General features: G+C 39.4%; 1 protein-coding gene across 2 annotated transcripts in view; it reads left to right on the top strand.

The window, feature by feature from the left end:
- Positions 1–14,586, top strand: part of slc24a4b (solute carrier family 24 member 4b) — a 31,847-nt gene extending 17,261 nt beyond the window's left edge. The window contains exons 4-17 of one of the 2 annotated variants that reach the window (XM_004550463.4): positions 1,470–1,544; positions 1,629–1,713; positions 1,815–1,918; positions 2,147–2,221; positions 2,303–2,328; positions 3,145–3,198; positions 4,761–4,852; positions 8,198–8,367; positions 8,601–8,736; positions 9,670–9,836; positions 10,717–10,831; positions 12,344–12,456; positions 12,572–12,637; positions 13,480–14,586. In XM_004550463.4, the coding sequence (XP_004550520.1) occupies positions 1,470–1,544; positions 1,629–1,713; positions 1,815–1,918; positions 2,147–2,221; positions 2,303–2,328; positions 3,145–3,198; positions 4,761–4,852; positions 8,198–8,367; positions 8,601–8,736; positions 9,670–9,836; positions 10,717–10,831; positions 12,344–12,456; positions 12,572–12,637; positions 13,480–13,629 (1,428 nt within the window). In that variant the 3' untranslated portion in view covers positions 13,630–14,586. Of the gene's footprint in view, positions 1–1,469; positions 1,545–1,628; positions 1,714–1,814; positions 1,919–2,146; positions 2,222–2,302; positions 2,329–3,144; positions 3,199–4,760; positions 4,853–8,197; positions 8,368–8,594; positions 8,737–9,669; positions 9,837–10,716; positions 10,832–12,343; positions 12,457–12,571; positions 12,638–13,479 lie in introns of both variants that reach the window. The other variant, XM_004550462.4, reaches the window with a different exon arrangement.
- The last annotated feature ends 1,528 nt before the right edge of the window (positions 14,587–16,114 follow it).

Here is a 16,114-nt window from a genome sequence, read left to right as displayed (position 1 = left end):
CCAGTGTCGCTTTACTATTTGTACAGTTGGTGGAAGCAGAAAAATAACAAATACTTAAACTGCAAACAATGGTTGCAAAAACTGATGATAATCCAAAATGTGACATAGAAGGACACTTTAGTCAAATATAACATTTTTTTTTTTTTTTAAAGTTAAACAGTGAAAGATCTGAACAATCCTTGCAGTTGGATTATCTTGCAAAAGTTGCAAAGTACCCTTGAATTGTGTCCAATTGTAATAAGATTGTTTCCTGTTAGGGTTTATAATTTGGTAAACAATCTAAAAGGCAATTTACATTAATAGGTCAGCCTTTTAATATGTCAAACTGTCTTTTGAATGTGTCGAATGCACACAGTAAGATTCTGGAGCAGTCATTTCATTTTATGGTTCTGTATGTCATAAAAGTGTCCCTGCTCAGGAGTGTGCATGGAAAGCTTCATAAATATGCCAGTGCTGTATTTTTGGTCCAAGCTTTAACATTGGCATCATTCGTAAGAATGCATGTGCGTTTTAATGTATTTTATTTATTATTCCATATTAAAAAGTTTTGCCTTCAGTGAGTCATGATGTCTCTGACTTTGCATAAAGACAGTTTAAGAGTTGCTTGTTATTATGCACTTGTGAATGCACACACCCAGGACTGGAATCTGTGAAGTGAAATTTAAAATTTGGGTCACAGGAATTCTGAAGTGGGTTTTTTATTTATTTATTTTTTTACATTTAATAAGAGGACTATGCTCTGATTAGGGTGTCTTTTGAACTTTTTTTTTTTTTTTTTTTTTTGTATTTGGATTTAAAGAAATAATGATGGAGGGCTGCTTTGAAACTGGGCTTCCTGCTTAAGCTTTCCTTAGTACAAAGAATTGGGATATTTTAGATATGGAGAGCAGCTCATACTGTCTTATTGCTTCTGTCATTATCACTGCTGGATTTCTCAATGTCTGAGCATATTTGATTAAAAGTGATATTTCAAAACTGATTTGAGTTGCAGTCAAGACAATACACTCATAACCTCTTTAATTTTCCTGAGCTTCAATTTACACATTTAAATTTAACTAATAATGTCTATTCTGACTTTACTGCTGAGAAGTAAATGTGTGGAGAGTCTGCTCACACTGCAGTCCTGCACTGCCCCCTGTGGATAGCATAGAGCAGAGCACGCCTGTCAGAGCTGCCAGGCCCTGATGATGTCACACATGATCTATAATTTATACATTGTCCAGCCGCCTGTTAGGAATGGTGGTGGGGAATATTTATATTTTTTTTCCTAAAACTGATTTGATATTAAAATTTAAAGCGGTTTCCCCTTCAGCTGTTTTTTAGCAACTGGTGCTTTATTAACTTAGCTAATTTCTGCAGATTTAAGGATATATCCATTAAGCCCATGCACACTTTATTTACTATATCCTTGCCCCTTGTCACATAAAAATTCTACAAATTAACTTTTTTTTTCCCCCCCCCATCTCCAGGCTCTTTACATGTTTCTGGCGCTTGCTATAACATGTGATGAATACTTTGTGACATCACTGGAGAAGATCTGTGAGGTACGTGGTGGTTGTCATCCTCTCTTCCCAAGTTACACTTTTACGGTGTATGTAAAACCAATCATCTTTGCTTAATTCCTGCAGAAACTAGATCTAAGTGAAGATGTCGCAGGAGCCACCTTCATGGCAGCTGGCAGTTCTGCACCAGAGCTTTTTGCATCTGTCATCGGTACTCATGCATATACATACAAGCAGTATGTGCACCCACTCAGACGTTCCCAGATGGTCGGTGTCACCACTAATTCTGACTGGCTGCCTCCTTGTGTGCAGGTGTCTTCATCACCCACGGTGATGTGGGGGTGGGGACCATCGTTGGCTCAGCGGTCTTCAACATCCTATGCATCATTGGTGTCTGCGGGATCTTTGCTGGACAGGTGTGTGCGAGAGAGAGGAGTGACTTACTGCTGTGACTGTATCGTTCTGTTTATTTATAGACTGCAGAGCATCACATGTGTCGCATTTGAGGGGAAATGAAGCAATCTGCTTCAGTTTTCTTAGAACTGGTTTTAGTGAAAGTGGAGAACTAAACTGCAGGTGTAATCAGAAAGTGTTCTGCAAATATGTTAACTGTAACTCAAGAGATACTTTCTGTGAATTCTTAGGTGGTGATGCTGACCTGGTGGGCTGTTTTCAGGGATTCCTTCTATTACATCCTGTCTGTTGTGGCTCTGATTGCAGTAAGTTATTGCATGTGTTTATTAATGAGTACTTGCCATGACTGTGCTGTAATCAAAAAATAATTTCTTTTTATTTTTCAGTTCATCTATGATGAGAAGATAGTTTGGTAAGCTGTGCATTTAACCATATTTATAGTGAGGTTGTTTAAAGTTTTCCAACTTTTCAGTTCTTTTCAGTTAGGACAGCTTTGCTTGATTCAGTTTGCAACAATCCTTTGCTGTTATACATTGGTGGTTGGTGTAGACAAAGGATGTCAAACATGAGGCCCAGGGGCCGGAATCGTCCCACTCCAGTCCGGCCTACTGGTAAATGTGAAGGAGAGCGTACAGTTTGGACTTTTAATTGGATTTTCATAGATTTTCCTGTTGTCTTACTCATGAAAACCTCGCCCACAGTCTTTCATATTACACCTTTTTTTTTTTTTTGTGAATTAAGAAAAAATTTCTGCTTCATACTGTCTTATTGCTGTTATTGCATTCACCCCCCCATAATTTTACACATTTATTTCTTACGATTAAAGTCATCAAAATAGAGCAGCATGTCTTTATCATGTTGAAATTGCATTTCTATTCCTTATTTTGAAATATCGCTGGGATTCAATGTGCATCTAAACTTGATGGGATTTTTACTGGTCTAGGGATCAAAGTGCGCTGTATGTGTGATGCTGTAAAATGAGTTTGACGTCCCTGGTGTAGCTCCTCAGTACACCCATTATTTGCTTTTCTTTAAGACATCTTTCTTTTGATTAGCTTCCCCTCATAGGGCAGGTTTGAAAAGCAAGTGGGAGGGGCCGCTGTATTACAGTCATGTAATACCTCGAAGCTTTATAAGCTAAAATGTATAGCCTACTGAATTCCTATTTAACTTCTTATATACAAGTCGAGCCATTTTAATTTTATTCCTCATCCTGTCTCTCCATCAGGTGGGAGAGTTTGGTGCTGGTGCTCATGTATGCAGGATACATCCTCGTCATGAAGTGAGTCTTGCAAATTCTTCTTACAGCTGCTTTTGTTGAATCAGGCTGGAATCATGATAACACATTCTGCTTCACGCTCTTATGCACTAACAACCTGCATAACCAACCGTGCGTGCACAAATGAGCAGCGGATTTCCAGCTACTCGTATTGTCTGACTAGTGTTACAAGCTCATTCAACACGGGAGCTTTGTGGAGGAAAACTTGCTCAAATTACAATTAACAGTGTTAATGTGTCTAAATTTTAGCTTTATTTATAGGATGCTGTCTTGAGAAAAGGAAAGGAATCATAGGCATTTCAGATTTTGGAGTTCATTGCACTCAATTTTTGTTTTTCCAGACCAAAGTGAATAATGCCAACCAGGTTGTCCTCTGCTGCTTTCTCTGTCCAGCTGGTAATCTGTGTTACACTCAGCAGCAGTCTGCTCTCTCGCTGCCATAAGAGTTTAATCTCTCCCCCCCCTCTGCAGTGGCTAAGAGCACAGGCTTAACCAGATCACTCCTTTTCTTTCTCATTTGGAGGAAAGAAGTGCTTACTCTAGGATATGCTGTCATGTTATTCCAGTTGAAATGGAATAAAGTGGGTTTTATATAGCACAGTCTGTGCACTGAGGTGACCTTGTAGTGCACGGCTGTGATTTTTCACAAGCAAGCTGCACACATGCTGCTAAATGACAGCATGGAGAAGTTAGGTGCATAAAATGTAAGAATAATAAATCACTATAAATACTTTAACATTTATAAGGATTTGTTAAATTAGATGTAATTAGTCATTTGTCCTTGAAAGCTAAGATTATGTTTAAAAGTTATTCAGTAGTTATGCACTATGGTATATTACACATATCAAGTATGTGCATGAGCTTGTAATTATATGCACAAAGCCTCTTTTTACCTGTTGAATGTTTGAGAAAATGTCTTGCCCCAACATGTCGTGTTTAACTAGAAGGGCTTTTTATTGATGTCCTCAGGTAGTCTTTTATTCCCATTCTGTCCTCAGTTCATTTGAGAGGGAAAAAGGCAACACAGAAAACACAATTTAAAAATTGAAAAACAAAAATGATACCCTTGGATCTTCTCTTGCAAACTGCAGCCTATAATCACAAACTATTTTAATTTTTAATGTTTCCAAAGGTGCCGAGGGGCTAGAGTAGCTCTTGTAATGCTGCCAGTGTAACCTCTACGCAAATTATGTTCAAAGGCAGCGGTGTTGTTTTTTGATCCATTTTTATGTAATGGCACTCAAATGGTCCTGCTGAGAGTCTGAGGCTGAAAAGCTTGTTAATGCCTTCTGGGGATATTTTCTTTCTCTCTTACGCCAATGCAGAGCAGCTCATTATGTATAATGTAATGTGCTGATATTTATTAGAAAGTGAGCCACCTGAGTTGTAAATTGTATAGGAGAAATAAGAGGATTATTCCGGCTAATTAATACGTGCTATATTTCAAACAAATTGGTGCCTTTCATCTAAAGCTGATAAACCCATTTGCAGATCAATCTTGTGACTTTTTTTTTTCTCTCCTGCACTATCTTTGATTCATGTATTATGTTTAATCTTTTTACTAGATTCAACTCCAGCATGCAGAAGTTTTTCATGGGAAAGTCAAACAAAAATGTGGCAAATGGCAACGCGGCAGCCAGCAGTGAGATGGAGGACGGTAATACTAGTTATGGCTATGTTTGGGATGACGACCCGTCATCGCCTTTACTTCCAGGTAAGGTTAATCAGACAGGCTGCATACCCATGACTAGTCTCTGCTAAATGAGAGACTGTATGTTGAAAAGGCAACAACGTGGTTAATCCTATGGAAGACTGTGGGTATTTCCTCCTGTTATAAAAGGGCTGTGGCTTTGATCTTTGCTTCCTTTTGGCTAACTAACCTGAAATGCTTCAGCTTCTGCTTTGTTCTTTTAAAAATATGCCCAGAACAGTAGTTAAACATGTTGTGAAATGAACTCATTTACAACTTGGTGGTTGGATGAGAAGATCAATATCACTCATAAGAATGTGAAGCTATAGCCTACAAACTAAAACTGCTAGCCAGTGGTCACATAGCCATCTGCCCTCTTTGTTCTTGTAAAACAGTAGGCTATCCCAGCTGTACCTACATTCACTCACCTTCCACTTCATTATTAACGCCTGTTCAGCTGCTTGTTAATGCAAATATTTAATCACAGTCACATAACAGCAAATTGATGCGTTTATGCGTGTACATGCGGTCAAGACGACCAAACGAGCATCAGAATGGTGAAGAAAGGATTTTCCCCACATTGGTTTTACAGAGACTGGAAAAGGAAATATCCAGTGAGCTACAGTTCTGTGATTTTAAAAATGCTTTTTGGGTGTCAGAAGTCTGAGAATCGCCAGACTGCTTTGAGCTGATAGAAAGGGAACTGCAACTCAAATAACCGCTCATTAAAACCAGGGTTTGCAGAAGAATGTTAAATGTCACAGCCTGCTTCAGTAGTGTAGCTGACAATGTCCATCCCCTTATGAACAATGTACCCATCTCCTGGTGACTGCTTACATCAGGATACTGCACCATGTCACAAAACTCACGCCATCTCGAACTGCTCTCTTGAACATGTGTTCACTGTACTCAAATGGCTTCCACGGTCACCAGATCTCAGTCCCTTTGGGATGCGGCGGAATGAAGATTCATATCAAGGATATGCGGTCAAAAAACGGAAGCAACTCTGACTAGCAAGGTGTACACCAGTGGGTGGTGAGTTTATTTGGCATATAAACATGAGTGGAATCAAAAAGACATTTCACAAAATGTCAACTATTTCTTTTAATAATTCTTCAGAAGCACAACAAGCAAACTTCACAAGAGACGATTTGTCATGTCCAAAACCCCCCTCCAAAACTCATTTTCTCAGTTCTCCTTTGGGTGATAACCAAGTGTAGCTTTTTAACAGGCACAAAATGAAGTTTTAAAAGGGCAACAACATAATAAAGTTCAAAAAAATCTTTTCAGATTAGTTTAATGTCACACAACATGTTTTAGGTCTCAAGGTTATTCTGGGAGAAAAATTAGTCTTTTAAATAATACCATTGGTGTCATGTTACAGTACTTTATAGCCACAGTCCTCTACTTCTTCCTTCTTTTTGAACTCTCAAAGGTTTTTAATTAGACATGTAACCCTTCTGAGAGACCTAACCTTTCCTACTTTGGCTGCATTAGTGCTAACATGCCTGTCTGTTTAGCCTTACTAAAGTTTTTCTTGCTTGTTGTCAACAGTGTTGTGCTGCTGTGTGCCAGTTCTTTCTGCTTGCATACTACTTTTCTTCTGCTGATCTCTGGGGTGTAGACCCACTCGCTCCTGAAGTGGTAATGAATTTCACAAGAGGAAATGTTTATGCCAGCTCTGTTTACATATTTAATTTAGGTGCATTCTTGCATGTATAATAAGTCAAATTAAGGCTGAGTAAAACTAATAAGTGGACTGTAGAACTTTTAATTCCCCACACACTGAATCTTAGTACTAATTGCATGCAAAGACCAAATGTGGATTTGCTGGGTGCCAATAAAGCAGGCCGAGTTGAAGTCTGAAGCGGACTGTTTAACGTGTCGGCCAAATTACAGCTAGAGTTGAGTCAAAGGTTCCTGCGGTTACATGTTCAAAGATGCACCCTTTGAAATCAGTCTTGGTTGCTAGTTTTAAATATTTAAAAAAAATTTATTTTACAAGACAATATGGGAGAGCTATTTGAAGTTCAGTATCCAGAAATCATATGAACTGCACACTTATTTTAACCAACCCAGTTGCTGTGTAAAACTCTCCTGTCAATATTCCAGAAGCACGAAACACTTGGGAATCAAAGGGTTTTTGAACATCTCCTTTTCTCCACAAGCATTCCTCTTCTACCAAGTAACTTTGAGATTGAAGTCCAGGAAAGGCAAAAAATTCATATTTTTGTACTACGAGCATTTATGGAGAAGCGTTTGTAATGGGCCCTTGCTTTTCTAGCATGTGCCACACACATTCTTAGTGATAGTTTTACATTTTTTCCATCCATTTATATCCAAGAAATATCATAATGTGCAAAAACTAATGTAGGAAAGAGGAATGCTGATAGGATTCATCATTCCTAAGTGGTGATGCAAGAATCTGAATCGAAACAAGTTTAAAAAAAATAAAAAAATAAAAAAATTCAACTCTCAAAAACACAAATTCTTATTTTTCTTTTGCTAGGTAGTTTGCCTTGGAGTACACATTTTGTTACCATGGCAAACGGGGGTAGCCAGGAGGGCACCAACTGGTCTCTAGACGTGTCTGACTGAGGCGTCAGTAAATCACCAACTTGAGATCAGTTTCTATATAGCTTTATTGTAGTTTCACATTGGAGAATTTTGTATACAATTTTATATAAAACTTTCATCTCTGTAAATCCACTTAAATATGATTGGATAATCTAAAAAGTTGAGTTGAATTGTCTGAGAAATATCAAATTTGGCATTTTCTTACAGTCTACCCATTTGAAGCGAATTGAACTGAACTGTATGTGCTAAGATTGGCATCCTGGTGCTCCAAACCAACAATGTTACCTTACAATTGGATTCAGAGAAGCACTTACCCTGTCACTGAGAGAGCAGGTGACATAAAGGCACCAACAGAAAAAGATGGCTTGAAAGAAATGATGGATTTTTCGAAAAGGAAGGCATCCAGATTTGTAGATGCAAGGTATTCCTCATCTTGGGATGGTTTTACTTGATATATTTGACATCTAACTGCCTTCACACTGATTGGGGAGTGGTAGAATAATAATATGGTCTAGTGCAGCTCTGTTTGACACTAATTAAATGGCAGCTTAGCTCTCAGTAATGCTTTATTTTGGCTTGGAAGTCTCGAGACTACAAATTTATATAGCAGATGGTTTTTTTTTTTTTTTTTTTTTGTTTTTTTTTTTGTTTTTTTTTTAAATATGCTGTAATGGTTTGGGCCATTATTGGTTTGTCTTGTATTTATTGCTGTAATGTGTGCTTCTACCCCTTTAGTCAAGCCTAGCAAAGCTTACAGCCGCGGCTCTGTGGTGATGGTGGATGAGATCATGAATGCAAGCCCTTCAAAGTTCAGGTTCCCAGAGGCTGGCCTCCGTGTCATGGTGACCAGCCATTTTGGACCCAAGACCCGCCTGCGCATGGCCAGTCGCCTCATCATTACAGAGGTACAGCTGGCCGTTGGTGCTCCAGTAACTAGATTTAGCTGCCTTTTACAGGTTAAAGGTGGGAACTATTTTCAGCTTTGTGTTTCTAAGAAGGCCTGAAGGGTTTTATGTCATCATACACTTACATAATTTTATTGTACAACTAGAGGAACAAAATCAATTTTAAAAGCAGAAGTAGTAGCACGTTCGCTCATGTGCTCTTTGACTTAGTTTGTTTCTTTTGAAAGCGCCAGAAGTTGGTGCAAGCTGCCAATGGTGTGGAGACACAAGTGATCGACGGGAAGGTTGAAATTGAGAATGGAAACGTGCCAGAGGACAAACCCAGCGAGGTGGTGGAAAATGACACCATCTCACCTTTTCATATTCCAAGTACGTGCTTGATGTATTTCTTTGATGAACGCGTGTAATTGGGGACACACAGACATGCCAGTCATATTTCAAAACTTGCTATGCAGCCTCCTGTAGGTATAGATTTTTAAAAACTAGAGGTGCTGTTGGTGCTTAGAGGAATGCTTAGTTGGATGGCGCTGCTCAGTCTGCTCAAGAATTTATTTCTGCTTCGGCAGTTATTGATGTCCTTGCTTAAATTGGGCAGTAGGTTCTTGTATACCAACTAATGATTATCCTCTTTGACATCTCTAAGCAGGGCTGCCCTTTTATCAGTCAGTGTCTGCTCATGTGAAAAGACTGAATCTGATTATCCTGATTTATCATGAAACGGACGAATCTAAGTGGGTGGAATTGGTGTTGCATCTTGTTAGATTATAAATGACATGGAAGAGTAAAGGTTTTGGTGCTTTAAGGCACACTGAAATCTTTTTCCTCAAAATGGAGTGCTCTGTCAGTATGAGAGCTTCATTTAAAAAAGAAATGAAGCTTGATGCTCTGTGTTTGTGGTAAATGACAGATGAGGCAACATGTTTATGTTCACTAGTAAAACCAAAGAGGAACTGAATACAAATGGAGCTACAGTTTTGACAGTCATTTTCAGTGTGACCTTAAGCTGAATAATTCGCAGTTGCAGACTGTTTAGGCTGTACGTGTAACAGTCTTCATATAACGCTGTAAGTGATGTGTATTTCTAAGTATACCACAAATAATTTGAAGGTCAAAGCAAAAAATGACCGAATTCACCGAAAGGTGTAAACATTTGAAAAAAGGCCAGGAAAAAACATTAAACGGAATGGATTTGTTTTTGTTGGCATGTGATGCTAAAGCTAATAATTATTTTTCATTTTTTATAAATGAAGCCTGGCCAAAATAAATTGACAATTTTGATCTCTTGCTGTTGTTTCACTGCAGGGGGTATAGGCAGTAAGTTTAAGTGGCTGATCTCGTGGCCTCTGCTCCTGCTGCTGTTCTTTACGGTCCCAAACTGTGCCAAGCCTCGCTGGGAGAAATACTTCATGCTCTCTTTCATCCTGTCTACTGTCTGGATTGCAGTCTTCTCCTACTTTATGGTCTGGATGGTGAGTGTAATATTTGTATGCCAAAGATCATTTGCAAAGCACAAAGTGAAACATTTTAATTTTGCTTGACTGCTGCTGAAGTAATTATTTGATTAAAAAAACCAAACTGTTAAATATGAAAGCAGAAAAGTGAAAATTGGTGTAAACTGTGTTTTATGTAATTGAAAGTGGAATTTCTATTGCTGTGGGAAAATAAAACGCAAAGAAATTTAAGCCCCCATTATGGGGTGAAATGGTGGAGAGTGGAAGCCCAAAACATTCTCCAAATCCAGTCCAAATTAAATATGATGAATCACAGCAGCATAAATTGCAACCATGAAGGCAGCTACAAAAGCAAATAGGGTTACTTAGAGTTTACTTAAAGTCCTGTTTTAAGCTGAGGCTTTTAGTAGCCTGCAATCCATAAATTCGAAAGGTTTCCATTTGGATAAGACTGCTGTCACCCCTTTTTAATACAACACAACTATGCTATGAGAATAGAGGCGTTTTAAATTGTATTTTAACCTAAAAATGTCTTGGACTACCCTTACATGCTAGCTTTGAATGGCTTCTTGCTAGCTTGGTCAGCAGCAATCTAACACTTGCAATCCAAGGAACATAGATACAAGATGATGCTCCGATTTCATTTGGGGAGCTGATATTTTTTATGTATATATTTTACAAAGGCTAAAAGTTAAGCAAACACTACTGGTTATATTAACTGTTCTTGCCATGTGTCTAGCTACCATATAAGCAACAGCATAGTCAACTGAAATCATTCCTAACAATGTTGAACGGACTGAAGATTCATACTAAGGTTCAACATATTTTTTTGACATTTATCTTTTGTCTTGCTTTGTGTTGCCATTTGTTGAGCACTGCCTCCCACGTATACTTTCAGGTGACCATAATCGGCTACACTTTGGGAATTCCTGATGTTATCATGGGCATTACTTTCTTGGCGGCAGGAACCAGCGTCCCAGACTGCATAGCTAGTCTCATCGTGGCTCGGCAAGGTATTTTCACCTCTTCTGTGGTTTTTAAATGGGCTCAAGTTTATTCATATAAGGGCTCTTTTCCAATCCTAAAAGCAGCTGCTCTGCCTGCATTACACTTAACCATAATTGATGTTGCCAGTGCCACCCCTCTCATGTGAATGCACAGTGAAAACCCTGATAACTTATCTTGATTAACTTACCCCAAGTTTGGCTATGAGGATAATGGAAAGATTGCCTGAGTATTTTTTGGAAATTGCTTTGTAGAACAGTCCTCTGGTATACAGAGCAGTATATGTTAAACTTGATTACTACAAGGTGCCCAAATGATTGTAGAGTTGAATATGAGGCAATCTGTGGAACAGTGTACAGTGAATTATGTAACAAAGTGATCACAAATCTACAAAAATGACTGTCTAGACATCAGCCTCATTGAAATGCTGTTTATCTATGAATGCCTGGAAACCTCAATGAACCGAAGCAATGCTGCAAAGACTTGTGAAGTTTTTCCAAATTCTGCTTCTTCATTTGTGTTTTTGTTAAAAATGACTGTGCATTATGTTGGTTGCTTTTACCTAATTTTAAGACCTAAAGAGGACTTTTTACCATGACAGTATATTGAACATACAAGAAAATTTGAATAAGCATTTGCTAGCAACATGCATCAAAACCACTGTGCTACATGACCTCATCTCACCTCTCAGAGAAAGCATCAGGGTTCCTGGATTGTCAATAAGTTGTTTTTGTTTTTTTGTTTTTTTTAAATTGGGTTTGAAGAAAGCTCTAAATTCTTTGCATTTTTTGTTGTTGTGAAATGTCATTGTTAAATTGAAATATTTGCCCTTGCATTCGGTCACAATGATGAATCCATCCCCATCTGCACTTAAGGGCCCAGTCCTGCCTCTGATTTATTTTGGGGTTTCCTCAAACGCACAACCCCGTGAGCAACTTTTCCAGTGCTGTTACCCTTCTCAACTTTTTAAAAAAACATGCTGCTCAGATATAGAATTGACACTTTTGTAAATATAACATCTTTAACATTTAGTTTTTACATTGATGCTTAATATGTCCCCCCTTTCTTTTAAAAAGGATGTAATCTATTTACATGTAGAATTGTATGAAACCCACAGATGGAAGCTGTATGTGTTGCATGTATACAGGCGTGAATTTAGAAATGCAAAGCTGGAAATACTGCTTTTTTTTTTTTTTTTGGTAAATAGCTAGATATAGGAACTAGTGCAGTATATGTTCAAAGCTGTCAGTTGTCTTTTATGTACATAGACACAAGGTTTTTTTTTTTTTCCAAGTGGAGAAGTACTCAAGATCACAGAAACAAGAGGAAATAGTACAGCGCTGTTTATAGATGTTACTCTGCAGGCATGCGTCACTGCTGAATAAGGTTAGGGCCCTTGTGAATACCAGAAGCTACAGAACAGCAGAATTGTTGGAAGTGAAGCATTTTTATTTTACCCAAAAGTCTAGAAGAGAAAACTTAAGTTTTTAAACAACTTTGTTTGGTCTCTTTTCTTGCAGGTTTGGGAGACATGGCAGTGTCCAATACCATTGGCAGTAATGTCTTTGATATTCTAGTGGGACTTGGGGTTCCCTGGGCGATGCAGACCATGTGCGTTAACTATGGATCAGTGGTGAGAGGCTAGTTTGCTCTACAAGAGTTTGTACTTGATCGTTTCTGTTCTATTAAATGGATGAAACCACCAAAATCCAGGTGAATCGTGCACATGAGTCTTCTTTGTGTTTCAGGTGATGATTAACAGTCAGGGGCTGCTTTACTCAGTGGTGCTTCTCCTGGGCTCTGTGGCCCTCACGGTGAGAATAAAATGCTTACATGTTGTGTTCACACGTTGCTCTCTTCTAGAAAGATGATCTAGTTAATTGCTGTACATGTTTTAAATAAAACTGAAGTAATATTACAGAATTAAGATCGCACTTCGGTTAGTGTTGTCTCTGTTCTGTGATAATTGGTTCATTCAATATTTAGAATTCTACAATGTGATAACCTTGTGCTGCATTTGGCAATAATTTGAAATTTGATATCCTTTGAAAATTCTGAGCTCCAGTCAGACACATTCATAAATTTCACAGTGTGACATCAAATATACATGAGTCCCCACACAGTAAGTGGTAAACAAATATTACTTCTACAAACTGTAGTTATTACAAAATGTGTGCGTGGTCCCCCTCCATATAGATTTTCTGTAGCAGTATCACTTGTGCACAGCAGAGTTCTGGCTGTTGGTGCGTGTGTGTCTTTTTCCACTTTAGCACATTTTATGTTAGTAATCGTCAGCATGCACATGTAAACAAATACATAATCATGAGTGGAAATCGTTGCAGTGAGTAAACAAAGGAAAGAGTGGAAACTAGAGCTCTATTTGCTTAATGGTGAGCTTTAAACACTGATCAGGTGTAGACGGTGTAGATTGTTTCTTTACTGTAGTGCCAGCAAAAAAATACAACTTTCTGTTGGTGAAACTTGCTTAATTGGTTTTGTTTAAACAGATAATGCTGCTACATAAATGAGAAATTTTGTTTTCATTTTATCTGGTAGAGAAACTGATTTTGAAATTCTTTTTCTCATGCTCAGGATTCAGTAACGAGCCTTTTGATGTTTTGTGTGTGTGTGTGTGTGTGTGTGTGTGTATACACAGGTGCTGGGGATCCACTTCAACAAGTGGCGGCTGGATTTAAAGCTGGGCGTGTACGTCCTCGTCCTGTATGCCGTTTTCCTCTGCTTCTCTATCATGATAGAATACAACGTCTTCACTTTTGTCAACCTTCCCATGTGTATGGAAGAGTAGAGCACAGCAGCATGCCTCGAATACCAAAACCTCAAGGCTCCCATAGCAACCCTCAATTTTCTTTTCTACAATAACACGGACCTATCAGCAGACTGTTCTCCTCCTCCTTTGCACTCTCTTCTTTGTAATCCTCTTGTCCCAAATATGAATCTAATTTACTTACGAGGCAGTAAGCTGTAAGAATGGATGCCGTTGTACGTCTCAAATTTGTCTCCTTGTCACACAGTGCCGGTCCTTAATGCCCGTTATTTGGGGCATTGCCTGTTACTGCAGTAAAGTATTTAGTTCCTCTGTGCGCCTGCTATCTTTCTACCCATCTAGCATGCCTTTAGATGTTGGGGACCTTCAGAAATCATAAGTGCCCCTGTTAATTGTTGGTGTGTTTTCAATGTTCACGTTGTAGAGATTCACACACCATTTCCAAAGCCTTTCCACAAACCAAAAGAGTCTGTCGAGGAAAAAGGAAAAAAAAAAAAAAAAATTAACAAACCACAAACCTTGATCCCAATCTAAACCCTCACAGAGAGCTTTCCTTAAAGTAATTCCTTAAAGATTTACCAATTACCCAAGAACCCAAAGACTCACTCGCTCTTCAGCTTTCTGGAGGAGGGTCTTGTCCTTGGCAGCTCCCCTCCTCCAGCTTGGACCTGACTCTCCTGGCATGGCCTTTGGCATGAGGGAGCAGCTACAGTTAGTGCTACACTTCACTCACTTGCCATGTGCAACTCCCAACCCTCTTCTGCTTGATCAAATGTTTGTTTTCTTAAAAAAAAAAAGACCTTTTTGTCTGGACACTTTGTGTCAAGTTGTATCACAGTCCAGATCCGATGACTGTGAGAGGTGTTATGCATATGCAGCACTGCACAATGTAAATTTGTAAACACTTTTTTTGTATTTTTTTTCAAAACAAGGTTTTGTTTAGTATGAAATACAGAAGAGAGCTTGTTGCAAATATTGGACATTGCCTGTTTTTCACTGAAACAAATTGCACATGGAAATGCTTTTTGTTGCTTTCTGCTGTAAGGAGATTTGACCACTCAGAGGTACTGGCTGGCAGTGGCGACTCCACTCCAGCTTTATTTTAGTTTAGCAATGTGTCAATCCACTTTTCCCTCCGCACAAGTTCAGAAAGACAAACGGACGACTGGCTCCACATCTGATCTTTCTCATCAGGTGGCGTTCTCATTTTGAGACTGCATCCGCATGAAGATATTTGTTCCAAAAGAGAACCAAACAGAAAATGCAAAGAAACCAGATGGTTCTCAACACTGTCTGCTATATCACCTTCTGGCCAGTAGGGACTACTGCAGCTCCTCTTCCCAGGGCAGAGGGGGGCAACCACAGCTGTCAGTTATCAGGGAAACACAGAGGTGGAGATGGTGATGGTCTCTTGATTTTGAGTTACATGTAGATACTGCACTTTAACAGCCGTCCTCTCATTCTGAATCAACTAGTGCTTCCTTATGTGCGTGTGTATGTTCAGTGTATAAGTGTCCGTGTGACTGTGTGCGTGTGTGCCAGAGAACATTGAGTGCATGTGTGCGGGCCCACGCTACGTTTCTCACACCGGACTCGAAAACAGACCGGGACCTCGTTAACAACATGAGCACACCTGTCTGCAGTGCATGCTGGGACATCTAAAGCAGCTCCTCCACAGCACAGCGAAAGGCTGAGGGCCTCTGGGCATGTCAACGGATGCCGCCCTGCCCACTTTTACAAAAAACGGCAGCTACGAGCCACACTGCAATCCAGACATTTTGACATCATGCAAAAATGCCTGTGAGGAGTCCGCAAGTGAGGCGCAGAGACTTAAAAACTATGTTCGTGGAGAGTGTTAAGTGTTGAAAATATCCCTCTGCCCCATTGTTGGCAGCAGGCACTTGTATATGCAATCTCAATGTAAAGAATTTGTGACAGAAGGACCCCCTCCCCCCTGCAAGAATGCCATATAAGGATGGAGGGGGGAACCTTGAAGATGTGATGTCAGTTTGTCTACTAGTACTTGATGTGTGAGCTCACAAGTGTGTTTGTGACAGCTGAGGAACTCGGTGCAAAGGGTGGAAGTGTCTGGAGCAGTGGCTTTGTGGGTAGTCTGGTGTCTCCTCTTACACACAATCCTTTGTCGTCTTTCGCCACTCGCATTAACTCCTCGCCAACCCTGGCTCGAGGAGATCGGGGGCAGCAGCGAACATGGGATGGTGGCATGAATGGCTTTTCTCAGTTGTTGTCGTTTTGGTTTTTTTTTTTTTTTTTTTTTTTTTTTTTTTTTTTTGTTCCCCCCCCCCCCTTTAAATTCCAGAGTGAGAGCAGGCTTTAAAGGATTTTTTTTTTTTTCTCTTAAAGAATTTAAAAAATAAAAGTCAGACCCACCCCAAAAGCTGCTAGTCTGTCAGGGTTCAATGACTGTGGATCAGCTGGAGGTGACCACACAGGGAGTCCGCCAATCACCTACCCTTGTACAACAATCCTCTGACCCTCCCAACAC

The sequence above is a fragment of the Maylandia zebra genome, linkage group LG15, assembly GCF_041146795.1.
Source record: "Maylandia zebra isolate NMK-2024a linkage group LG15, Mzebra_GT3a, whole genome shotgun sequence".
Classification (NCBI taxonomy): Eukaryota; Metazoa; Chordata; class Actinopteri; order Cichliformes; family Cichlidae; genus Maylandia; species Maylandia zebra.
The sequence above is the reverse complement of the archived record's forward strand: the minus strand, read 5'-3'. Positions and strand labels throughout refer to the sequence as shown.